The sequence below is a fragment of the Maniola jurtina genome, chromosome 4 (assembly GCF_905333055.1).
Source record: "Maniola jurtina chromosome 4, ilManJurt1.1, whole genome shotgun sequence".
NCBI classification, from domain to species: Eukaryota; Metazoa; Arthropoda; class Insecta; order Lepidoptera; family Nymphalidae; genus Maniola; species Maniola jurtina.
In genome coordinates this window covers 6724890-6751356 of record NC_060032.1, presented here as the reverse complement: position 1 = coordinate 6751356, position 26467 = coordinate 6724890, and the positions used below count along the sequence as shown (strand labels likewise).

At 37.0% G+C, this 26467-nt stretch overlaps 3 protein-coding genes across 8 annotated transcripts in view; 1 reads left to right on the top strand and 2 right to left on the bottom strand.

Annotated features, from left to right (window-relative positions):
• Positions 1 to 1452, bottom strand: part of LOC123864294 — a 4635-nt gene extending 3183 nt beyond the window's left edge. Inside the window, exons 1-4 of one of the 3 annotated variants that reach the window (XM_045904632.1) lie at positions 1236 to 1452; positions 1000 to 1125; positions 670 to 909; positions 485 to 580 (exon numbers count right to left, since the gene is read on the bottom strand). In XM_045904632.1, coding sequence (XP_045760588.1) covers positions 485 to 580; positions 670 to 909; positions 1000 to 1125; positions 1236 to 1289 — 516 coding nt within the window. In that variant the 5' untranslated portion in view covers positions 1290 to 1452. The remainder of the gene's footprint in view (positions 1 to 484; positions 581 to 669; positions 910 to 999; positions 1126 to 1235) is intronic. The other 2 variants (XM_045904634.1, XM_045904633.1) reach the window with 2 other exon arrangements.
• Positions 1 to 12480, top strand: part of LOC123864302 (beta-catenin-like protein 1) — a 23256-nt gene extending 10776 nt beyond the window's left edge. Inside the window, exons 1-14 of one of the 3 annotated variants that reach the window (XM_045904649.1) lie at positions 1950 to 2015; positions 2139 to 2178; positions 2266 to 2469; positions 2915 to 3061; positions 3463 to 3594; positions 4294 to 4453; positions 4972 to 5063; positions 5151 to 5282; positions 5957 to 6105; positions 6627 to 6802; positions 7399 to 7565; positions 8099 to 8194; positions 8599 to 8695; positions 9104 to 12480. In XM_045904649.1, the coding sequence (XP_045760605.1) occupies positions 2149 to 2178; positions 2266 to 2469; positions 2915 to 3061; positions 3463 to 3594; positions 4294 to 4453; positions 4972 to 5063; positions 5151 to 5282; positions 5957 to 6105; positions 6627 to 6802; positions 7399 to 7565; positions 8099 to 8194; positions 8599 to 8695; positions 9104 to 9192 (1671 nt within the window). In that variant the 5' untranslated portion in view covers positions 1950 to 2015; positions 2139 to 2148 and the 3' untranslated portion in view covers positions 9193 to 12480. Of the gene's footprint in view, positions 1 to 1949; positions 2179 to 2265; positions 2470 to 2914; positions 3062 to 3462; positions 3595 to 4293; positions 4454 to 4971; positions 5064 to 5150; positions 5283 to 5925; positions 6106 to 6626; positions 6803 to 7398; positions 7566 to 8098; positions 8195 to 8598; positions 8696 to 9103 lie in introns of those variants that run through there. The other 2 variants (XM_045904648.1, XR_006795746.1) reach the window with 2 other exon arrangements.
• LOC123864296 (glutamate--cysteine ligase catalytic subunit) lies at positions 9238 to 26467 on the bottom strand. 2 transcript variants are annotated; one of them, XM_045904636.1, is made up of 11 exons: positions 25962 to 26467; positions 25542 to 25653; positions 23000 to 23183; positions 20555 to 20727; positions 18307 to 18506; positions 17466 to 17662; positions 15966 to 16137; positions 15329 to 15526; positions 14816 to 14986; positions 14106 to 14287; positions 9238 to 13820 (listed from the first exon to the last, which is right to left on the bottom strand). In XM_045904636.1, exons 1-11 carry the CDS (start codon positions 26208 to 26210, stop codon positions 13649 to 13651), a joined length of 2010 nt encoding a protein of 669 aa, XP_045760592.1. In that variant the 5' UTR covers positions 26211 to 26467; the 3' UTR covers positions 9238 to 13648. The 2 variants fall into 2 exon arrangements, with proteins under 2 accessions (XP_045760592.1, XP_045760593.1); XM_045904637.1 differs by lacking the exons at positions 25542 to 25653; positions 25962 to 26467 and adding an exon at positions 23538 to 23616.

Genomic DNA, 26467 nt, shown 5'->3' with positions numbered 1-26467 from the left:
AGCATCCCCACCCTGATTGCCATCTCGACCTGTCGCGTACTATAACAATATAGTAGGTACACTGCACGCAAAACAAGTAGTCCAACCTGAACACGAGGACTATAACTGCGCATTATAAGAAAAAAGAATATTTCAGGCGGACTGGTGTATAGTACTAAAATCCTTAGTCTATGAGTGCGCAAATGCGCCATGTTGCGACTTCAGATTGCACTAGGTACATACTTACTTATCTTAAATTTCGTTGTGATGTTAAGTATCATGCCTGTATTATTGATGCCTGTGACTTTGTCTGCGTGAATATAGGACTTTTAAACATCCAGCAGCAGCTCTTTGATTTTCCGGGACAAAAAGTAGCGGAGTGCGTACAGTCAAATCAGTTCTATCATTATGGTGTAGAGGAGTAACAAACATCCAAACCTAATTATTAGGATTAGGATGATTTTTTTAGTAAGAAGTGGTACTATTTAAAAGAGTGAATACTCGCCAAAGGAACAAGGTGAGAACAAAACGTCTGATTAGGAACACTGCCATGACACGTTTCACTGATACTTCGACAGAGAGCCTTCCATGTGTCTTGTTGCTGAAAAAGATTTTGAAGAACATTAAAATAAAAATTGTTTAATTTATAATAAAATTAATAATTAGAATATTTTAATATATTTTCCTTACCATCATAAAGCTGGTAAAAAGTTCAGTCATTGTTGTAAGGCAGCCACTAATTCTTATCATATTTTTGGCGAAAATATGCAAGGACTTTTTTTTCGTCAGTTCATTTTCATTATCAAGGTGTAACAGAACAGATACAAAATTAAGTGCGGTTATTGATTTAGATTGCAAACCACTTTTTAAAACTAGATCCAGTTTTTTGTATAATGCATTACATTTTATAGTCTGTTCATATGTTATATTCTAATAATCAATAAAACAATAATTTAATTCAGAATTTAAGCTGGTATTCTATTCATAGGTATTCAAGTCAATAAGGCGATTTTTTTTTACCTTCTCTAGTAAACATATACCTAAAGTGGAAAAAAGTTTCACTAACATATCTAAATCATCAGTATTAGATAATAATTCTAACATTTCTTGGAAATCTCTGCATGCTACTGACTGCCATGAACTGCTCTAGAAATTAATAACATCAAATTAACGGAAGGTCGCATTAAATAAGGTGAAAAAAACATATTGGTAACAAAAGAAAAAGGTCATTGTTTAGTAATTTTTATGTCATTTACCTGAGACAAATTTTCTCTACACGTTCGTCTTTGCTGAGTGTTAATATAATTCATAACACATTAATAAAGGAAAACTTGGTAAAACTAGATACGACCTGTGGTGATATCTACCTAAACAAGTAGGTATTGCAGTCCGTGATAATTGGATTATAAATTGCCGCCTAAATTATGCCAAAGATATTATAGATTATTATCATAGATGAAAGCATAGATCATAGATGATGAAAGCTACAATTTTTTTTTGTATATAGATTATAGTAATTGAAGTCATAAACCTAATGAACGACTTGTCTGTGTTAGAGTTAGCTGGCGGGCGTGTTCTGCCTTTTTGGAGTGTTTTTTTTTTGTTTAAACTGACTGGAAAGCGCTCTAAGGTGGTGCCGTGCGTGTGTCGGCGAGTGCCGGCACAGACGGGGTCCATACTTGTATAGTTTTCCTAACTTGTTACAAATAACTACAAACTTGACATTGCCTAATCTTTGTAAAGCCAGACGAGAGAGAAAAAAAACCTAATGAAAGATTTCGAGTATAGTAGAAATGGGTAACATTTGTATAACAGCGAGTGTTATTAAGATTCAAAATAAAAATAATGCCATTATTTTTATTAAACCGTTGACTCAGTCTTATACTCATTTCTAAAGTTACCCGTAGCCCTTAAAAAACATTTTTGGTTTATGGTTTCATTATAGCCTGTGATTGTCAATTTAGTGTCAATGTCAAATTAATTGTAGAAATGTCAATATAATTCATAAAACAGCAGAATTCATAAAAAACAATTAGGTGAATATACAATAAACTAAATTGCTTGCTAAATTCACAATCAATTTTTGAATTTGTGTTTTAGTTTTCAAATAAGCAATTCGTGATCTTGTCATTTCTTTTAGTGTATGCATTTGATTTTAGGTTAGTAACAATGGATGTCGGTGAACTGCTTTCATTTAAAGTAAGTATTTGTTTGCATTCAGATTTCAGAGTTAAAATTGCTAAAATAATACTACTTAAATAAAAATTAATAGAGTATGTCTTTCAGCCGGTGCCGACGCCAAAACGGCCAAATGAAGATGAATTGGACGATTCCGATGATGACAACTACTCTTCAAAGATGCGGCGCTTGAACAAACACACTATAGACCGGTTATCACAGTCATATAGCACAACTCTACCCAAAGAACCTACAATTACTGATAAGGAAAGAGAAGATATTCTCAAATTTGTTGAGACTGAAGTAACAGAGGTTAGTTTTACCACAGGCTGAATAGGGCACGGAAAACAGCTTTTGAAAACAAATGCTTCATTAAGGTCAAGTGAGTACAATAGTAGACAGAGCTAGGTTTATGCAGTAGAGGCTTTTTAATCTATTCCAAACTTGTATGCTGATAGTGGCAGTCCCTGTGTGTGCTACATTACTTGTGTATATCTAATTTTACAATTACTATAGACATTTATGAGGGATACATGTTTCTGTGCAATGTAGTCAATCTGCCAATATTATAAGATCACTTTAATAACTGTGCCAAAGTATATAAATGTGATAAACTACCACATTTTGATCAGTATTTTTTTTTTTTGAGTATTCTTTAAAACCTACTGGTGTAAACTTTTTCCTTAACAGATTTAGTTTTAAAATATATAATGTAACTGTAAAGAATTTTTTTACTCTGTTGCTTAAAACATTATAGGGGGAAGTGCTAGATGAAACTGCTGTAAAAAAGTTGGTGCTTAACTTTGAAAAGAAAGCCCTCAAAAACAGAGAAATGAGAATAAAGTTTCCAGACCAGCCAGAAAAGTTCATGGAAAGTGAAATAGATTTATTTGAAGCATTGCAGGTAACTGACCACTTTTTACTCAATACTTGTTGCACATTATGAGATCAGCTGCACAATAATTTTTTAGGGCTGATTTCCCAACAAAATACTCACTCTTGCAAGCTTCAGTATTTTATTACTGTAGCATATGGTGTAATGTGCAGTCAGCTATAGGCAGGATTATAATTAAGGAACCAGCCAAGTGTGAGTCAGACTCATGCACCAATTAGTTTGAGGATGCATAATATTTATCTGCATAAATAAATAATTATCCAACTACCAGCAAGTGGGCATAGAGCGGAGGGATGCCAGTGGGTATTTCTGTGTATATGCTTCCTTGCGGAACACCACTATTATTGATAAGATCTGAATGTACGTTTTTCTAGATTTTGTACTTATTAAAATATTTTTTAATATTTTAGGAATTAAGTGCAGTGGCTACTGTCCCTGACCAGTACCCTCTGTTAGTGGAGTTAAAATGTATTAACTCATTATTGGAACTACTTTCACATGACAACACTGATGTCTCCACAAAAGTAGTTAATTTATTGCAAGTAAGTGATACATAACTATAATAAAATTAAACAAAGGATTGAATTTTCAATCCCCAAATAACAATTTCAGAATAGCTTTGACTATATTTTGTAGTTTTAAAATAGAAAATCTGTCAAAATTATTCATTTTTGAGTGATTGAGTAACAAACATCCAAACATCCACACTTTCACATTTATAATATTAAAAGGTATAAGGATAAGTGGCGCTTAGTCAGATGACAGATTTAAAATCCAGTTCAGTATTGGGGTGGTAGCAGGCAGACTGACACTAAAGTGATTCCATAAGTCTTGAGTTTTATTCTTTCAAGTATGGAACAATAGGATAATCAAATCAGCAACTCCTTTGGGAACTTGTATGAAATGGTGAAATGTGACGCAAACAACATTTGACATCACCTTTGTATTTTAATCAATAATTTAAAACAGTTATTAAACCTAAATCTAACAAGGGGCATGAATTTCAACTGTTTTGGAAGACTGTTAGGTGTGATTGCAGTCAAACGCATGCCGAAATAATTTTCAAATACTTACATATCAAAAATTGAGGAACCGGTAGGATTCGAACCTGCCTCTTCTGGAATCGCGTTCGACGCCCTGGCCATACTGAGTGAATATACGTGTAATACATGGCGATATTAAGTTTAAAAAAATTGACAGGCCCTTCATTAAAATACATAAACAAAACATTATTGTTGTAGGAGTTGACAGACGTGGATATTTTGCATGAGAGTGAGGAGGGTGCGGAGGAGCTGGTCAACGCTCTGGCGGAGGCGGAGTGCGCGGCGCTGCTGCTGCACAACCTCGCGCGCCTCGACGAACAAGTGCCGGACGAGAGAGACGCAGTTCATAACACTTTAGGTAAGTTTTGGGACAGCTTATGGGGCAGTTTATACAGAACTAGCTGATCCGCCCCTGCATTGCTAGAGTGGAATTTTCGAAAATCCCAGGAGGGTGGAATTTCTAAAAATGCTGAAACATGTTTCTTCATTTTTAACTGAATATTTTTTTATTCAGACACAAGCTTATAGCTTATTATATATACTAAATACTATGAAGGATTTTACTTGCATTTGATGCAATAATTATTTCTCTACAATATATAAATATCAAGAAAAGTTTATGGGTTATGTATGACAAAATATTATGTTAAGTATCAAGATTTTGGATTTTAAGATATGAGTTTAGATAAAGTAGTGTATGAATCTCTACATAAAATAACTTGTGTGATTACTATTGAAAACCTCGCTTGCAGCTTGGTTTTTAAACCCACATTCATGTTTTAATACCCTCAATTATACAACCGTTCCATAAACTACTATTATGTTATTTAAAAGTAGGCCTTATTTATATTTAATACTTGTTTTTAAATTGTACAGGTATAATTGAAAATATAACAGAATTTAAACCAGAACTATGTGTCGAGGTCGCCAAGCAAGGTTTCATTCAGTGGATACTCAAAAGACTAAAAGTAAGACCAAAACATTACTAATAACTATTTGTACTAATATTCATAAAACATCTGAGAGGTATAATTGTAACTTTCATGTGTGTCCAGGTAAAGATTCCATTTGATGGTAACAAGTTGTATGCAAGTGAAATTTTATCAATTCTTTTACAAAATACTCCAGAGAACAGGAAGTTGCTGGGAGAACTAGATGGTATTGACGTTTTATTACAACAATTAGCGGTAAGTATTTTTACTGCTATTTTGTAGCCTGTGTGACCAGCTGGGCAGATTTCTATAACATTCATGCTCCGTTTGATCTGCACGGTTGATTGTTAGATAAAACTTGGGGGTATATACTTTTAATTTTCATCTAAATATATAAAAGAAAAAGCTGACTGTTTGATTTATCAACGCACAGCCCAAACTACTGGATGGATAGGGCTGAATTTTGGCATGCAGATAACTTTCTTTCTTCGCTCCGGCTGGTTTCCGCACTTCAACGTTTCCATATGTAGATAGCTATTACAATGTCCGTTAAGAAAGGATTTTTGAAAATTTGATTCCTAACACAACTCCACACGGATGAAGTCGTAGGCATAAGCTAGTTGTGAGACATTTTTAAAATCATTCGGCATGCAACACTAGCAAACCAAGTCATTAGTTTGTACATTTTGTGTCACGGTCACATAAGCCAAATCTGCTAAGAGTACCTAGCCTGTTGACGTTTTGGGGATGCAAGCTATGTCTGTATCTTACGTCACAATCGTTAGAAACGGATGGGCCGTGAAAAGGCAACAGACAGAAAAAAACTTTCAGATTAATAATATTAGTAAAGATTAGGGACGAAACGTGGGATAGAATTTCCGCTCGCATGTCTCGCTAGACTTGTCAATGGGGCGATTGTTGCGTGGCAGTTCTACAAGCGCCACGACCCCAGCGGCGCGGAGGAGCAGGAGGCGATGGAGAACATGTTCGACGCGCTGTGCTGCGCGCTCATGGAGCCCGCCAACCGCGACCGCTTCCTGCGCGGCGAGGGGCTGCAGCTCATGAATCTTATGTTAAGGTAAGCTCACTAAACTTCTATATACTTCTTGGGTTTGTGCTTCGCTGTTGTGCCTATCGACTGGCTACAATGTATTTCACTAATGATGATGCCACATGGACTGGTATGTGTCAAAACTTCTTCATATTACATTTAACCTTTGGACTCGCTCCAATCTGGACTTCGTATGCGAGATTATTTTCAAAAGTACTTATTATATAAATTCTTTTTTCTTTTGTAATACGAACTATCGCTAGAAAGTGGTGTCTATAAAAGCAGTACAGGCCATAAGTATAAAGCTAATTTGATTTTTGGGTACAGGACAAATTTATTAGAAGTCAAATCGACAAAACTCGCAAAATCGATTAATTTCAAATGGTCAAATATTCATTTGTTGTCAACAATGATGAGGTTTTGCGCAGCTAAAACTATAGATTTATTTTAATGACGGATTCTTAAGAGGTGATTTTTGAAAATTCGGGGCGCATATTTTTAAATAAGTTCCCAATAAAAAATGTACAATATTCCTCTCTTTTATGCAGAGAAAAGAAAATGTCCCGCAATGGTTCATTAAAAGTGCTGGATCACGCGCTGGCGGGCTCCGACGGGCGGGACAACTGCAACAAGTTCGTCGACATACTGGGGCTGCGGACAGTCTTCCCGCTCTTCATGAAGACGCCCAAGAGGAAAAGATTACTCACTGTGGACCAGCACGAAGGTATATCAATGATTTACTTTTTACTAGGGTCTGCTTGTCTTATTTTTTTCATAATTGAAGCAAAAACGCGAAAAAAAAGGTGGATTGACGATATAAAACGAATGTCAGAAACTTATCAGCAATATAAGCCTAACAAAATTTCAAGAAACTTACTTCCAGTTGTGGACATCGTCGTTAAAATGATATCTGAATTGTGTGCGGTGCCTGTGTCAATTATTTTATTAGATAATAAATAAAATAATAGATGGTCTTCCAAAATTCATAAAATCCACGTCCACTGGCTAACCATTATATGAATTATCGATTTAACTAAAAAAGTACGTCAAATTTTTACGACGTCTCATCTACGTATTTCATTCCCACAGCGCACGTTTTGACGTTTAGTAAAAAGTTGCTGATTTGATTAGTAGGTACCATTCATACAGGCAGCGTGCGGCTCGGCTCAGTTTTAATGTGCGATCAGCTTTAATCACTATTCTACACAAAGAGCAGAATACTATATTCTATTCTACGGAAAAAATGAGGCTAAGAAAAGCAAAGTTATGCATAACCAAGTTTAATTTCGTCATTATTATCAGCATCTGTCAACTTTTCAGAGCACGTCGTTTCAATCATTTCATCGATGTTGCGCAACTGTCAAGGAAGTCAGAGACAGAGGCTGCTGGCCAAGTTCACGGAAAATGACCTGGAGAAAGTCGACAGACTCTTAGAATTACACTTCAAATATATGGACAAAGTTGATCGCACTGAAAAAGAGATGGAAGTACGTGTTTTAATTTATGAATTTACAAATGTCATTTGTTATTTCTAAATTCCTATCTAATTTAGCACTTTTAAGAGCTTCCGAGGTAGTCAAGCGGTTTGACGTCAAGCCAGAGTTTTGCCGAGCATTTTGACTGTTCACAAAGTTTGCTAGATGCTCGAGTCAAGTACGGATATTGATGCGATTTTGTATTTTTGCTGACGCGCCGTCTGAACAGTGTCGAGAAATGAGAAAAGTGCCATTTGCTGGCCCAAGCTGCTGAAAACCAAAATTATGTGCTTGACCGTCTCGGAAAGGTTTAACGTTTTTTAAACTTTAAGGGCTAAGGTTTAAAGGCTTTACAATGAATCTACGGGAATTGGTCGTTATTATTTTGATTCGATTTTAAAAAGAGAAATGGTTAAGATCTTCAAAGATGGAGGACGGAACGCCACAGACAGAGTAGACAGCACACTGACAGAGAGTTCAATGTTCAGTAGAACATTGAAATCGGTATTTTTATTAATCCGATTAACATTTTAACATTTTTTCAGGCGGAGGGCGAGGACTTGGATGACGAAGCGCAATATTTAAAAAGGTTATCGGGCGGTTTGTTTACCCTGCAACTCATCGATAGGATTATTTTAGAGGTATGTAGATGTGAACTTGTAGATTAATTTTTATACACTTAACTGAGGTATACATTTTACATTTTGGCAGATTTTCAATAAAAACACTGTCAAAACGTTAAAATTCCTCATTTAATCATACAGAGATACAAATGCGTTTTAAGTAATTAAATATCACTTGGTCAATGGTGAAGGAATACATTGTGTGGAAACCTGCATGCCTGAGTTCTCCACAGGCCATAATTTTTTCAAAGATGTGTGAAGTCTGCCAATCCACACTTGACCAGCGTGACTATGGCCAAAGCTCATTCTTCTAATTTTGAGAGGAAAACCGTGCTCAGTTCTTTGCCGGCGATGGGTATGGTGATGACGCTTCGACAAAGCTATTTTAAATATTATGATAAATAGTAGGAGTATTTCGGCAGGTTTGCACGGCGGGGCCGGCCGCGATCAAGCAGCGCGTGCAGCGAGTGCTGTCGCTGAGAGGCGGCTCTTTGAAAATTATTCGACACGTGATGAGAGGTAAAATATGAGATCGTTTGTTGGCATTTTAAAAATAAGGCGCAGTGCGGAGATATGTGTATAGTCAACCAATCAGATTTTTAAATGATGACACGATAATTTTTTTACGTCGTCAATTATGAATTTATTTGGTCGACTGAACACATCTCCTTTGGATACCGGGTCTTATTTGGGGATTTTGTAACTTGAAATCAATTATTACTATCGATCCAACGACCTCTATTTAATGCCCCGGCTACATTAACGCGTTTTTCAACGACTATTCCAAATCCGAGAATATACAATTTAGTGCCCATTTCGCCCATTTACGCCCATTTCGGATCTTATTTTACCGGATTTCTAAGAGCCCTAAGGTACTGAGTGAGGTCGAAACGATTCTGGTTTTTTATTTTTGTTTTTTGTCGCCAGAATACGCGGGCAACCTGGGAGACGCTGGCAGCGAGGAATGGCGCCAACAGGAACAACAGCATATATTGCAACTTGTCGATAAATTCTGATTATGTTATGTTTGTACTTGTATGATAAATAAATTAAAACTCGTGAACATTAAAATAGTTTTATTGTATGTGCATTATTAATAAAGTAATCCATCATATCGGTAACAAGTAAACAAAATAGACAACGATATACTGTAGAGTATATAATAAAAGTGCAAGATTAAAAGAAAATTACATGCATATTTCTGGGTTAAAAATTCGTAATGCACAATTTGTGCTCATATCACACCACGATACACGTGTGAGTCGAAGATAAAATCACTGTCATTTTTACACTCAAACAAATAAATGTCTTCATAAAAGACCTACTCAAATGTGTATTTCACCGTGGTTGAGAATCGAATTAATAATAATTTGGAGATAAAATTAAAGCTATTTTTATTACTTAATAACTAACACAAAATAAGTGCTTTATTTTATCTATGAATTCATACAGTTTCGTTATGTAAAGACGACGCGACGGACTTGTTTCTAAGTGGCATGTTACACGTGCACTACAATATTTACCACGATTTTTGCACCGAGTTGTGAGCGTTTACTTCAGCGTATTATTGGCTAATGATAGTTATCTTAATTGCGTGGCGCGCAACGCAGCGCAAATGCTTTGGATCTTAAAACGCACATCGGAAACTCGAGGCGCGGAGTTATCTTGATAATTTTAAGTAATCTTTTTTTTTATAATGTTTTACTTCCTCTGTATGCGCTGGCCCTTATGTGGATCATGGATCGTGATCTAAATATTAATCGCGTAACATGCCCTAAAGCGACAGCCTCTTTTATTTATTATCACGGTATTTTCACTATTTCTACCCATTACATACCCATTTTACTTTTTACAACTACTCCCCCATACTTACACAACAAAAAATATGATAAGTAAAAATAAAGCTACAAAATTTATAAGTCATCTATCAATACATAATACCAATTTAATTATTTAGAACAAATGAAACCTTAATTATTCTAGGTTAGAGGCTATGTCTACTTACTGATTTGAGTAATAGTGATCATTATCTAATGGTGCAGACATTAACTACTGAGGTGTAATTGTATGTACCGTGTTGTGAGTCACGATAAGACAAAGAGATCGGAGTCGCATATTTTTCATCATACCTATTCGATAAACGAACATTGCTATTAGAGGATACCGGGAACAAATTCCCATTTTGTTCTCATGGAAGTTTGAACTTTCTCTCTTCTGATTGGTCCTCGTTCGTACTAGAGTGTGTTTTGTTTTCTCATAGGTAATGATGAAAAATAGTGTGTGTCACACATCCATGGTGTCAACCGGTGCCAAAATATTTTGTTGTCGGGCGGCTTTATTGAATTCCTCGCTACACTCAGGATTCCGGGATTCTACTATAATAGAATCCTTTGTTTCGCTCTGAATTCAAAATAACGCCCTCGAAGAACGAAATACCTCTTTGGTCCCTTGTAACATAAATAATTATTGTGACCGGTTGTGTACGTCACGTAGACGATTCAAAGCGAAAGCGATCCGATGTGGTGACACGCGAACGCGGAGCTATGCGGCAGCTTTTTTCTACACCACCACCGCCGCTGTTCAGTGGTGTTCAGTACACTTCCCACTATCTATTTGTTCGTTTTCTCCCTAGCGTTAAGGTTGTCTGGAAGAGATCGCTATTTAGCGATAACACCGCCTTTTTGTACCTACATTATAAGTTTTCTTTTTTGTAACCTGTCATTTGTGTTTTGGTGGTGCAATAAAGCATCTACATTCAAACTGTACTTTTATTAATATAAAACGACGACACCGCATCCAATTGCGCGAAAATATCAAGCCAACTAGTTTTTGGTCTTGTAAGCCATTCAGTAGACAGTATCGACTGTTTGTAGTCTTCGCGCTGCGCCTCGCCGCGTTCGCGTTCGCGTCAAGGTCGCTGACGTAGGACGCCGCGTACATGGTTTCAACGAATCACAACACAGTAGTTTCACTACACCTTAAACTTACTAAACAGCAGCTAATAAATAAAAGCTTGCTCAAAACATTCAATCTCAACGCGCATATTATTTATCCTGGATCACATCCATTCGTGCCAATCACAACCACTAAACAATTAAATCATTCAATGTTGGAATTACTACATAATTATCCATTTGTTACAGTGCTTTACAGATGTACTGTCTCAGTCTCTGATCTCATAATTCGTTCTTTTCATCTTTTATACCAACACTGTTAGAGCCCGTTATTTTTATAATAGTCGACACGAGAAAACATGTTTATTAATTCGGAATGTATCAAGAGAACTGATATAGAATCAGACGTGATAGATATAATTTCAAACACCGAACCAACGATCTCCATGTATTACGCACAAGATGGACCATTCCGAACAAAAATCGTGTTCTATTGAAGCTGTCATACTTAATACTGGGGGATGCCTGGCGTGTGCTACTAAAATAAGAATGTGCATAATGCATTGTTTTAGTGGTCAAAACCATCTTCGCACGTCTTTCTAATGAAACTAGTCGGCTTTCATCTTCGATTGCATTATCACTTGCCACCAGGTGAAATAGCAGTCAAACGATTTCAATTGTTCGGAATGACCCGTCTAGTGCGTGGAGCATAGCTCTCGTTGCCCCGAATAGATAAACAATAATCTATGTATGCGAAAACATCTAGTGTATTCCATTCAATAGCATAAAAATAAGCTTTCAATATCCAACTCAGAAGTTTGAAAAACCTCAATATATCAGGCAACATAAATTAATTCAGATACCTATTGTAAGTAGGAACAGTCAAGTATCTTATTAAATATAATTATTATCTATGTACTTTACGTAGTTTATAAAATGGTTAAAGGTACAATTTACGAATATTGATGTTCACTGTGCTCATAGACTGTACTATCATTTATCACTAAGCATATTTAATTAAAAGCGTAAGTTTGTTTGTTGGTTTTTCCTTCAACCACGTCACAACGGAAGAACAGAGCGACGTGATTTTTTACATGGTACTTTTTATCTCTGAAAATCAAACTAAATCCACGCGAACGCAGTCCCGGTATCATTTAGTCATGTATAAGGCCAGCTATCAGAAATTGCTTGAGAGAGAAAATTCTAACGCGCGGTGAAAGTCACTGCTCATACATTCTGTACTAGAACGCCGCCGTGTTATAGTTTACGAATTCCGATAGAAAATTTCTGACATATGCGGCCGGCCTAATGACATTTATCCATACTATAATATTATTATAGATCGTCTTTGCGCATGAAAATTCCGCTATGTGGAAAAGCACAAGTTTTCAGGAGACTCCTTCAAACTTAGATATTTTCAAAATCACATAGCTAAAATGATTATCTCTTGAACTAACTAGCACACATGCTAAAGAACGGGTTTCTACATATAGACACACCTTTTAAAACCAAACTAAAATGACATCAAAAACGAAAATTCTAAAAAAACAGCGGGTTTTGAATGCGCAGTGACGGAATGCGGAATTGTATTATGGCCATCCACGTCATCGATTTCAACGAAATTTGGTGCGGAAATAGCTTACATATCGGGGGCTTCCCCGAATTTAGAAACCAACTGCAAAGTAACAATATCGCGAAGCGGCTATTATTTTCTAATGTCCTCTCATAAGCCGAGACGAGCCGCACTCACCATGAAAAGTTTAATTATACGTATCGTTTGGCTGGTGCTCGCAGCGAAACCAACTGCACACTAACAATATCGCGGAGCGGCTATTTTCTCCTAATGTCCTCTCATAATACCGAATACGAGGCGAACATAAACTACTTTTTATTCTGGAAAATTACAGCCAACACGAGATTTTCAAAAACATAAATCCACGAGGACGAAGTCGCAGGCGGTCATCTAGTGGTTTCATTTTAGTGGTTTTATAATTTAAATCCTTTACACGGTTGTATGTATAGCCGGCTTTGTTTAGAAAATTAAATGAATATATTATTTTGGTGGACTTTGAGAAAATATAGTGAAGTCTATGCCTAACAGTGTGATACACATCAATGATTATTATCTTTATAAAATATTTAAGGCAACCATAACTACAATAACAAGTGTTAATAATAATAATAGGTACTTAGGCGATAAGGTCGGCCGCACATTTACTATTATGGGAAATAGTCAAGATCAAATTTGACTTTAAATGCGTATTGTACATATTTGTGAAGAACATATTCATCAAAACAAATCAGAGGCCGTCGACGTACGCATTTGGACCTCTTTTTCATTTTGCTTCACATTTGTTACTTTACGTAGCGGAGATAGTCCAATTGGTTCCGTAAAATTTTAGAACAGACGCATCTCGCACCGTTCTGAAACTGCTGCAATGAATCTTGAGCCTTTTTATTGTATTTACTCTTAGAAAAGTAAAGTTTAAGCGTTTTAAGTAAAGTGCGGCCAGCTACGGGTTAGCGAGGAGTCATCAGCACAAGGCACCGGGGGCGGGGGGGCGGCCGCCGGGAGCGGCTAGGGGCAGTCTTTGCCCATCATCTTGGTAAACGCTTTCGGAATGTCTTCGTTGGTCTTGGAAACGATGCTGCTTCCTAACAGAGTGGGCGCGTGAATCGCACCTGTCTGGATACCGTGTGCAGTTTTTAGTAGGTCATAGTTTATCTTCTCAGAAACCATGGAATCATTCCTGCAAAAACAGAGCGATATTAGGTCAGAAACATACTAGCGACACCTTCTGTGTCTGAGCATACTAAATACTAAGATTTTATTTGAGTCATGTTGAGTGGCTGGGGTAGGGTGTACCAATATTTTCCAACATTATTTACGCTGTTTTGCGGGCGCGGTCATGAAATATCAAACGTGTAATGCCATTGTTTCGCGTCCGCGTCCACGTCGATGCCCGACATTCAGCCTCGGACGCGCTCTCCTGCTCACACTGCGACACCTGACATGGCGTGTTGTCGATACTCACTGATAGTCCGGGTGCTTGGTGACGAAGTCCCGCATCCAGGCGGCCATGGTGTGGATGTCGCCGGCGGCGCGGCGCTGGATGAGCTTGAGGTACTGCTGCACCGAGCAGTGCGTGTCCGCGTCCACGTCCATGCCCGACAGGTACGAGTCGATCAGCGGGATCAGCCCCGGGAACACGCCCTCCTGCCCGACAGAAACAGAGAGATACAGAGAGTGAGTGAGACAAAATATTTTTGTCAGCCTAAGAGAGAGGGAGTGAGAGACAGATTTTTGAGATACATCTAATTCCGTGCACCTTATCCTAATTTCATCCATATGACTACACACCTGCAGATTTTAAAACTGTGAATGCGACCAATGTGTATAAGAAGAACCCTAGTGAAGAAACAGAAAATCTAGTGGTTTTTTTAGCTGTAGGCATTTAGAATGACTAAGCTTGAAACACGTTACATATTATACCTGAATACATAGTTTTTTAAAGTACTTGTTAGATGTCCATCAGACAACGGACTGCTGCAGTCAATTACAACCGCACATAGCTGCATGCAGGTTGTCTGATAATATCGACAGCAAGCGAGGAGTCGGTCTGATGGAGCCCTCACTATTATCCCTTTTTTTTTGATAAGGGATCTGTTTTAGGTTGGTAAAGTTTTGAAATTCAGAAGATTAGACAAGACTGATGTAACTACCAACTATTGCAGTGGTCCTTACCTTTCCATTGACGATCTCCTTCACGGTCATCTCGAGATACTCGTCGGCGTCGGGCGAGGGCGCGCTGGCGGCGGGCGCGACGCCGCGCGGCGCGCCCACGTCGCGGCGCCACCAGAAGCGCTGCGACAGCACCGCGCCGCGACACTGCGCGCGCTGCATATTTTCATCCACCTACCACAACATACCGATTTTTTAAGAATTCAAACTATTCTACTAGGATCACTTTATATTACAAAATAAGAGCATACGCATACTGGTTGATAAAATATAATATGGATGGGCAATTTCTTAATTAGATATCTCCATACAAAGGCAGATTTAATCGCGCATAAAGTTTTTTACACACATACTTTTTACGCAGTTGTTACCGCTCTTTATTTTTAAGGCAATTTAAAGTGTAAAATAAAGATTTTTTCATTTTTTCATACATTTTTAGAATCGGGATTTTAAAAATAAACCTTAAATCCTCGCGGACGAAATCGCAGGTATCAGCTAGTAATAAAATAAACTTACCTTACTAATAGGCATAACGAAGTTGAGATTGTAGGATAGAATAACACGGGTCAGAAGCACAACGAAGCAAACATATGCTGCATTCTCGAAATCTGTAAGCTGCGCTTCGCAAGGCCGGAACTCTACGCGCCAACCGATGGGCGAGTTTGGTGGCGGGGGCTTGAACCGCATTGTCTGCCAATTTGTTGATTGAATGTTCTGGAAGAGATTAGTTGATTAGAATGTTAGCAAAAATTGGTAAGTCTTAGAGATCCTATTCCGTCCAGGCGCCGAGTTGTAATGACTTTGTGCATCTACATCTGGTCTTATTTTTATTATGCAGAGCATGAGCTACTATGAGTTCGAATTTCAACATGGAACTTGACCGATTTCAAGTTCCGTGTTGAAATTCGAACTCACTCGAACTATGGAGATAATCTGCCGTAGTTGAAATTCGGTCAGGAGAACATTGCATACCTTAAATAGGTCCATGTCAATGCTATAGGACTCGCGAGGGCGCCGGTAGACCATATAGCAGAACGACGTCGCACCTCAAATGCGAAATTCCCACGATACGTTATGCGTCGCCAGGTGCAGCGCCAGCGGGCGGATACCGGTAGATCAAGCGTCGTGATGTCGTAATATCTACGTGACCCACCTCGAAGTGGTCCGTGTCGTTGGTATCATCCTGGTGCACGCGCTCGGAGAAGAGCGAGACGGTGTCGCGTATGAAGAGGTGCGCCACGTGCAGCGCCAGCGGGTGGTCGATGCCGCCTTCGCGCAGGCGCCGGTAGATCGCCGCGTCGTGCACGATTGTGATGTCATTGTATCTACAACATATTTCATTACCATGCTATCCTCCGCTAGCCGGATCCATTTCATAGAATGATCAGATATAGAAGAATCATGTGACCCGCGCTTAAAATTACCTACAATAAATGTTACCGCACGGCTTTGCAGACTAATAATTTAATGACTAATTATAATATAATCCTCCAAGGGCGATAAAAATATTACCTATAAAAGTCTACTTTAAAGTAAGAGCAAATGTGTTGTAGATATTTTATTTCGTTTCACAATTCACACTTCATTTTCTAGTTTCCACATACGTAAGTATACTATTGAACTGGCTAATCACAGCCTAGGAGTATAATGTTCATGTAATAATTTAACTCTTAATAATTATGTTGCTGGTTTCACGATTTTATTATCTTGTCTCGATCTTAGCGTGTTAATGATCTAGATTATTGATAATAATTATTTACTACAGAAACATAATTTCAAACAAAATAATCTTATGTAATGTTAATTTCAGCATATAGATTATAAATACATATATTATATTATGCGTTTGTCATTAATTAAATAACAAGTAAAATGAAGACACCCTATTCTGAAACTTACTATAGTTGCTCTGTCCGTGCCGCCCCTTTCTTAGTTCCGACATGTAGCCGCAACTTCAGACCTTGCTATCGATCTCAGGGTTGTGGCTCTTTAGCCGGGCTAGGCACTGATCTAATCATTGTCATTAAGATTAAACATGATTTTATCAGAGCTGTGAGAAGTCGCTACATTCCCTAGATTTCAAAAAAATATTTAGGATGAATCCCGAACCGCAACAACGGAATAGGATTAATAGAACCTTACAGCTACAGAAGGATATCTCCGAAAAGCGTATAAATAAATGGCGACTCTTGTAATGACGTAATAAAGTGCAATGTAGCTTGCATAGTGCTGCGTGTATAAAATTTATATTAGCCTACTAAATGCCTCTCGTGAAACTCTTATCTCTCAGAAATAAAAACCGGCCAAGTGCGAGTCAGACTCACGCACCGAGGGTTCCGTACTCGGGTAACTTCCCCCTGTTTTCAGGTGTTCGGTATTCGGCCGAATACTGAGTTAATTGGTATTCGGCTGAATATCAAAAAATAGGTCGAATGGGCCGAAAACCGAATACTAACCGAAGATTTGTGTAACTCTATTAATAGCCTATACTAACCTACATAATTTTGTATCACCTGACTTCAAATTCGAAACGTATTCAACTTATGTATTGAGAAGTTGCATCTTTATGTTACTGCCAGTGAACATATTACGTTTAAGCTGACAATTTGTACATATTACAAAGCTAGTAAAAATAGTAATAAATTGCTTTTACTTTTCATGATCAGGCGATAAGTAGGAGTCAATGGAGTCGTATCTGGACTTGTGTATGCGGAACTTGTTTTCCTTGAGCGGTTCGAGGCCGCGCTCCTCGCGCGTGCGGCAGTCCACCGACGCGGAGATCACGTTCCAGCGGCAGTCCACGTCGGTCAGGAAGCCGCGGTAGATGGGCGACGCGGCCGATAGCGCCAACTATTGAATATCATCGTCATCAACTCATCGCCGCGATGGGGATCCACGGGCACTACTGATCTCAGAGGGCGCCACAAGAGGTGTGGCCAATGCATAAGCTGTCATATTCATAGTTTCTTACTCAGACTAACGAAGTTTTATAATATGTTTACATGACAGTATTTTTTATTGTAAATTATGGTGTTTGACAGCTCAATACAGCCGGTTCCACAGATGATACCACCTCTGTGGCCGGTTCGCTTATGCGTCACCTGTCGGGATAAATTGGCAGTGTGGATCCCCATTGGCTGATTTCAGTCTTTGAGGAACCCTTACCGTAAATCTGGAAGGCAATATGAGAAAGGGAGGAAGGGTTAGGGTCTTAGGGAGTAGGGACCCAGATTAGGGCAAACGAGCGATCTCGGCAGTCTTTGTACCTAATCGCCCTTATGATTGGGCAGTGTAATAACATTCAGGGCAATTAGCATAGGTATTTTTAAGGTATTATTGATTAAAGTTTACTGATTAAAGTAATAACTAAATGAATTAGCTATTTCGAGCATAGATCCCGACCTCATGCCAAGTGCCATGATACATCCAACCGTAATTTAGGAGCCGATTTTCAGTGCAGTGTAATAATCATGCAACAGAACAGCAGCACCTACCATGATAGGACACAGCGGCGCGAGTTGGTCGTACAGCGTGCGAGCCTCCGTGATGCAGCACGCCTGGAACGTGAGCTGCAGGCAGCAGCAGCCCATGCCGAAGCCCATGGCGTCCATGTACACGGCGCCCGGCAGCGCCGCGCCCGGCTCCAGCACGTGACAATCGTCTATTGGAATTTTGGTGTTCTTGTCGCGATATACTGGAACCATCGAGTTTTTATTCAAAAACAGTTTGAAAAAAAAAAATTTTTTTTAGGTAACTCTTACCCAAGTAGCACATGACAGCCGCACAGTGACTTGATTATAGAATTTGTGACAACTTAAGGCTGTTTTAGTTTGCTGCATAATGCCTGTATAGTTAGCTACTCAGCCCTTGTAATTCTAATTTGGGCCCCAAATTAACCAGCTCTGAGCATTACAGTGGCTGGTTAACGGCATTACATTATCCTTGAAACAGCTCAACAGGGGAACAGGGCCTGTATAACAGCTATACAACAGATTGCAGCATAAGATTAAGCTACTTTAATTCTCTTCAACAGCTTTTAGATGTTTTGACGCTTCGTAATAGCTTTTATTAAGATGTAAATAACCAAAAAAAATAGTTTTTTTAGTTATAAATTGTGTAATATGTGACAGCTACATTTCTTTTTTGTTTAGAGTATGCATGGCGGACATTACTTATTTATAAGATCATAATATTTTTTCACAGTTAGGTTTTGAGTGTCATTGTAAGTAAATTGAGTTGCGAGTACCATTTTACTGTAAATGTGTATAGATAATTACATCAAATATTTCATGCGCCATCTAAATAAAATCGCGTTAACGAAAATATTTCTCAAGATAAATTGTATACAAACACTAAATAATTTTATCACTCAAACGATTGGCTTTCTAACTCATTGTATTCTATTAGGAAATAAGTGGAAAATATATAGTTTGAATTAAAAGCTATCAAGAACCCGAAATCTATAAGATAAATCATTTTGATATATCTATGTGTTTGGATATTTTTTATTAACAAATCGTTTTTGCACTGCTAAAATGGTGTCCATTTGTTAACCAGCACAAATTCTCCATAAATTCTTTTAAAAAGTTATTTAATGTGCAGTGGTGTTACCAAAGTCTATTTACTAGCTTATAGCATTATGTTGGCTGCCAGCTATACTTTATGCATTGTAATTAGAAAGGAGTACAGCTACTCCAATTTACAACTCACGGCATTTTTAGAGATTACATATGCACTTTTAATCAGCCATTAACAAGCTCGTTGAAGTAGAATTATAATTGAATTAGTGTACACCAATTTAAAACCAGTGGATGCTTCAATGCAGCCCGCCGCATTACAAGAGTGGTGAATTTGTCGTATTAACCAGTCGTTAACAAGCTTTGGACTTCTAGATCAGCTAGTAGTATCATATGCAGCCAATAGCTGGACAAGATCATTTTAAAATTCTACTTAAATGGTTTTAGTATAATTTTTCGCCATTATAAAGTCATTAGTCAGCTATGCTGTTCAATAGTGTATAATCTTTCCTTAGTACAGCCTAAAGACTCATTCTATCCTTTAGTACATCTGCATAAAAGCAATAGCCTGTAATGTAGCTTGCTTATAACGTAATTCATCGCTAATGTGCTACTTGGGTAGGTATAGTTTATTTTTAAAATGGCTGTGACCATAGACAAACGGACTGGACGAAACACTCATTTTACTACGAAACCCTAAAAATACTTCACTTGACCACAGCTTAAACACGTGTAAGTCACAAAATATATAACAATCAATCTTTCTTTATTGACGTAGCTGCATCACACTTAATATTGTAAAGGCGAAAGTGTGTTCCATACACATATTGTGTGTATGTTTTTTACTTTTTTTGCTGAAATTTGGAATGGAGATAGATTATTTATGCTGGATTAATGCATAGGCAGTAGCCTATGGATTAATCCAGCAGTTATCCTATAGTTTCTGGGATAAAAAGTATTTTAACCCAGAAAATCAAAGAGTTCCTACGGGATTTTGAAAACCTAAATTCACACGCACAAAGTCGCGGGCATCAGCTAGTATTTTATATGTATTTAAGTTAGGTATAGTGTAAAGCCGAAATGTCGACACTTCACGATTAGCCCAGGCAATCCACAAGAATACCCAGAACTTCGGCCCGACCCAAAACACATTTTTAGGGTTCGGTTGGCAGCTAACGGTACTAAACATGGGTAAAAATTTAAAACCATATAAGTAACTATGCACCTGGAATATTAATGGCCACTTTTTCTCCTCTTCTTTTCCTGATGTTAGATGTTAATGTTTTGAAACGAGGGTGACCAGGATATATGCCTTCATCTGGGAAGAAAAGGGACCTTGTCACACCCTTGTCTGGAGTAGGTGTATAGGGTGGACTTGTAAAATTAGGACAACCTAATCTGAAAGAAAAGTTAACTTAAACTATTTTATCTTTAACTAGCGATCCGCCCCTACTTCGCACGGGGGAGGACTTATTCCACTATTCATTTTTTTCGTGTAACTTTTACTATATACGCTGCGCACGCCACTGAAGATCTTAGAATGGACGATTTTTCCGATTGAATTCACAATTCATTATCATCATGCCGGTGGCTTACTTCGCATGTTCATAAATTACGGTCTATACCTAATCTTCAGAATAATCCCCTTTCAAAATCCGAACAGTAGTTTCTGATATTAGCCCAAACAAACACAAACTCAACACGGCGGGGGACTTAAATCACTATCTGTAATTAATGCGAAAGTGTGTTTGTTTGTTGGTTGGTTGGTCCTTCAATCACGCCGCAACGTAGCAACGGATCGACGTGATTTTTGCATGGTTTTTTTTTTATTCAGATAGCCCTAGGCCTAGCTCTTGATTGCAAACTCTCATGGTGGTAAGTGCTGATGAAGGAAGCGGGCTAACCAGGAAAGGGTATGGCAGTTTTTATTAAACCCATACCACTTTACCACACGGAATCATACCGGAACGCATATCTCTTGGCGGCACTGTTTTGCCGGTAGGGAGATAACTAGCCTCGACCGAAGCCTCCCTCCAGACCAGACGAGTGATTTGGAAATTATAAAAATCCAAACCCTGCTGGGAATCGAACCCGGGACCTTCCACTAATAAGACCACAACGTTTACCACTGCGCCAGGGAGGTCGTCAAAGGCTAAAATTAAAGTTAAAGCCTTAATATAGGCGTACAAAACCGCGGGCATCAGCTAGTTTATAAAATGTAGTTCTTATTAAACATCGTTGTTGTAGTGGCGACATTTGAACATCAGTCACTAGTCAGTGGCCTTGGCTAGATTGCTTGTTTTGTGTGGATTTTATATAAATAACAAATAATGCTTTTCAGTCATCTTGCTTATTACCATGTAAATATGTACCTAGGTAATTTAGTATTTTTAAAGTAAGTCATTTGGCTAGCAGTTTATGTTACTTAAACGATTACTCGATATATCGACCATTCATGAACTAAGAACTGGATCCATGACTTGCAGTTTCGTAAATGAGGTATGGACCTACCTAATGACTTCATAATATTATAAATAGTATCATACTTAAAGGTATATCTAAACAAGTAGGTTGCAATACCTCTTTCAATTTTTTCGTAATTTGTTTGAACTGGCGTGCCAGGTAGGTATCGCACGTTGAATTATAGGTATGATATTTTTCACGCAAGTAACAAAACTACTGTAGCTTAGAAGGAACATAAATTTTTATAGTGGTTTGTTTTGCGTAATTTTTGTTAGATGGTTAGGTACCACTCGATTGTTTATCTCAACAAATGGTAAATACCTAATACGTAACACGGCTATAACGACAATGCATAAGATAATAAAATGCTAGAAAAGGTATGGCAGTTTTAATAGAATCCTATTTGAAGTCCTAATCGGTTAATCAGCATCATACTGGAAAGTCAAATCGTTTGGAGATACAGCTGATAAGCCCATGGGATGGTTGAATTGATACAGCCGGGAAACAAAGTACAAACCCGACACTTCTTGCTTAATGGTTGCGTCACAAAACATAATATTATGAAATATTCATGACTTTGCAAAATTAACAGATGACTATGAACTTATGTACCTATGGTTTATACACTGAACTCTACTAATACAAGTACGCTGGACCTGCGAATGCCGACCTAATTTGAAGCATCAAGCTGCTTGTTTTCACCATTTTGGCACTCATAGCAGCACGAAGTGAGCCTCATGTGAGCACAATCTAAATGTTAGTGATAAGACATCTTTAAACACACGAAGACCATTTGACACAGCGTCAATTTTAATTCCCGATTCGCTTACTGGAGCGTTTTGAATCTGCACAAGAAATAACTGTCATTTTGTATGGCACACTTCTTCCAGCGTACTTGTGTACATGGGGCACAGCGAAATATGTCAAGATCCCGTTACAGGGTTATAGTACTAGACATTAGCTAACAAATGACCCCTAAAGTGCTTATGCAAAAGTGTATCGTTTTTGAGTTGTAAATTTTTTCTTTTTTTCTAAAAGGGGGTAAATACCCCTTTACCTAGAAAAAAGAAAAAGCCTTACCTTAAAGGATCGTGACATATTTCCCAGTAACCCTGTTTAATATTATGTCTACTTCAGTGGATTTATATGACTAAATATTATAAACGCGTAGGTACAATTAGTAGGTATCTCAATTAGTTTCACTTACCTTGGGAAATTTGTTATACTCATAATGACTTCTCCATCCTTCAACAGTGTACTAGCTTCAGCTCTGCGATATCGCATATTGGCTTCAACAATATTGAAGTGAGCCAGAAGACCACCATATGGCTTTCCTGGAGTACCCTCCACCATGTATGCTCCATATTCTGGACGCCATAGCGATTTCACATCTACAAATAAAGCAATGTCTATAACTATGCTATTAAACTTGTTTGTAAAATAAATATAAAACCTGGAAATGGACCATTAAGTTTTAATTTTTTTTTTTGATAACCCCTTCTGAAATTAGTACCAAATTGCAGAGCTTCTTGTTGGCTCTTTTCAGTAGGAAGAGCATTTTGATTTAGTGGCCAATTTGGCTATTCAAAAGTAAACACTTTGGTGTTTGAAAGAGTATTAGAAAAGTTAAACATGACTAATAGTCCCCTGTAAGGCAGTACCCTCAAATTAGTTTGATGGTACAGGGGAATATTAGGAAAACTTTAAAAAAATAGGAAGTTCAAAAACTAGTCAGACTTCCACACCTTGCTAAGTTTGATCAAAATTGATTCAGTAGAAAGAAACAGAATGGATATCACGGTGGCAAAGTTAATGGTGATTGCTAGTTGATAACAGTTTCATAGGAAAATCAATGTATGATGTCATGTAGTGTTTGTTCAACATGAAACATAAGATTTCCTCATCACACTACTTGAGTGCTCACACTCACATGAGTGTTATTCTCACATGACTATTATGTTGAAGCTTACCTCACATTGTATTGTTCAGACAATTCAATGTAAGGTACTAATTACTAATATTGATAAAATTAATATAGGTACAATCAATTACTTAAATTGAGGCACTTCAATAGAATACTTTTACAGATGCTAAAACAGTAAGTGTACAAAGAAAAATATATTTTCTTTTAAAATGCTGATATTTCGGGCTCGACAATATATGCTGAACAAAATATTTAATATTATAAATGATATTGTGGGTTTGTTTGTCACCTTTTTATCTGTTAATCTGTTAATCTGATCAGCTTGCATCATAGAGACATGGGCTAACATAGAGATATTTTTGGCAATATTTTTAAATGTAAGAGATTGATAAATATAATATTAACGATTTTCATATTTAAGTTCTATATGTTTTCATAAATTTTCCTAAACTTTATAAGTATGCCATCTTTTCTCTTATAGTCCGTACAAAATGAGAACACACTCTTCATTTTAGCTCTATGTGTCAACAGTTACGTCAAAAATACAATTTCCTTTAGTCCTTATAAGAGACCTTATAGACTTAAGGACTAAGGACTGTAATATTTTCTGAGATGACAGTTGACACTTAGAGCAAAAATGGCGAGTAAGAACTTAAATCAATTTATGCATTATACCTACTTCATTGTCATATTGACTATTGCCTATCAATTTGACAAGTTTAGAGGGCCTACTCATGATTATAATCCACTCCAATCAAATAGTCATCCCTGAACTTAACTGCAAGACACATTGTAATAGCATTTTTAGGCATCAATGGGGTGCTACCTACAGGAGAGAGGAGCACACCTCGCATTACTTATCTGCATTAGTGGGAGTGCTACATCCGTACATAGTACACAAGCGTGTGGAACCATACATGCGCAAGCTCACATTGTAGGTCAGAGATGATTATTGATTTTTATGTATTATTACTTATGTCTGTGATTATAACTATGGTTGTTTATGAAAAGCTTACAAGATATGATCACTTTAATGACACGTCGTTTGAATTACTATGTAGTAATAAATGATTTGCAGTTTTTAAACATAGGTGGATTAGACATATTTAGATTAACATTTAAATTTTATAACCTAAAATGAACAGGTTTATTGCACACTCAAAATCAAGAAATACAGGACTAAACAAAACTCGAAAGGAAAGCCTTATTACTACTTTACTGAAATCTCTAACAGGCCACATTAGGCAACTTCCAAGATTCTAATTTAATGTTAGCTATCAATTTAGCAATGCAATTACAATAAAGCTCATACAGAGCGCTTATATAACTAAAGCTACTTCAGAAAAATTATCATTAATATATATATTTTTTTCATTTTTATAAAAAGAATATTAGCCAAGTTTATTATGATTAATATTCCCCTTTCCCCTCCAACTAAGAAGCTGGTGCTAGGAGTAGGTACAACAATAGTGCAACAAGTGGGGTTTGAACTGGCAACCTTTCAGATTTCAGTCTGCTTTTTTAAACGTTAAGCTATCAAGCTATATTGAATTATTCAGTAATCATTTAGCATTAGAACTTTTTCTTTGTTAACCTAATCACCTGCTTCTAAATTCAATCTCTATATTAAACAGAAGTTTAATTAGCTATTCGGTTGATTATTATGATACAGAGAAAATTATTGCTATAAAAAGCTCTAGGAAAAAATGTGTTTGTTTTAAAGTAAGAAATCTTAGAAACACTCATAAATATTGTATTTAATTTTCTTTCTATCTTAGTTAGTTAAATAGGTAACTTCTTAGGTTTAAATTCAATAAAATATTACTTTGTGGATCAGCCAGCTCTTTTTCTTGTAGTTTAGGTAAAAGTTCATCAGCCCTTAAGCTAACTGTAGCTCTCCGATTTTCATCATCAAATTTTACAATAATATACTCCACCTAAAATACAAAATATTATCTTCATTAGTAAGCTTTTTAAAGTATATAATTTTGTATTTATATCAAAGTTAAAACTGTGAGATTGAATTTTTCATAATGTCATTTACTTATTTATTTAAAACATTCATTTTATTCACACTTGATGGGTCCTATATACCTTTTCACAGCTGGAATTTTTATAATACTAAACAACAAAATTTAACTTTTTCACCAATAGATTACAGAATAGGCAACATTTTACATATAAGTCTGAAGGTTTACTGCCTTCTAAATCTTATTTTATGATAGAAATTTTGTTATTGACAGACCTCATCTCCCCATTTAAGAACATCTCCTGTGCGATCTCTAAGTTTGCTATAGAGATTAATAAACTGTTCGACTCCGTGCTGTCGCACGTGTTCTGCCAAAGCCTTCGTCTCTTCCCAAGAGAGAGGACTCCCTTCTGTTAATAGTCCCATACTGGCTACTTGAGTTTTACGAATATAAAACCTTGACCTGGTAACACCTTTTAAAATTCCAAATATACTTAAGTTTTTTAAGTAACAACAATAGTTCATTTATTGCATAAATTGGTTCAAATACAACAAGCACAAAAAACTATGAATGTTTGGTTAAAGTTTGCACTGCTAGTTTAGCCTAAACAAGATACACTTTACATTTATGAAATCACTTTTCAAGTTATTATTTTCATAATCCTGTATGTATTCTAATTAGAATAATGACAAAATTAATTGAAGAAATTTAATATTCATACAAACATGTACAAACTACACAGCGCATGTTGAAAAAGACAACAATCATTTCAATTTCATTA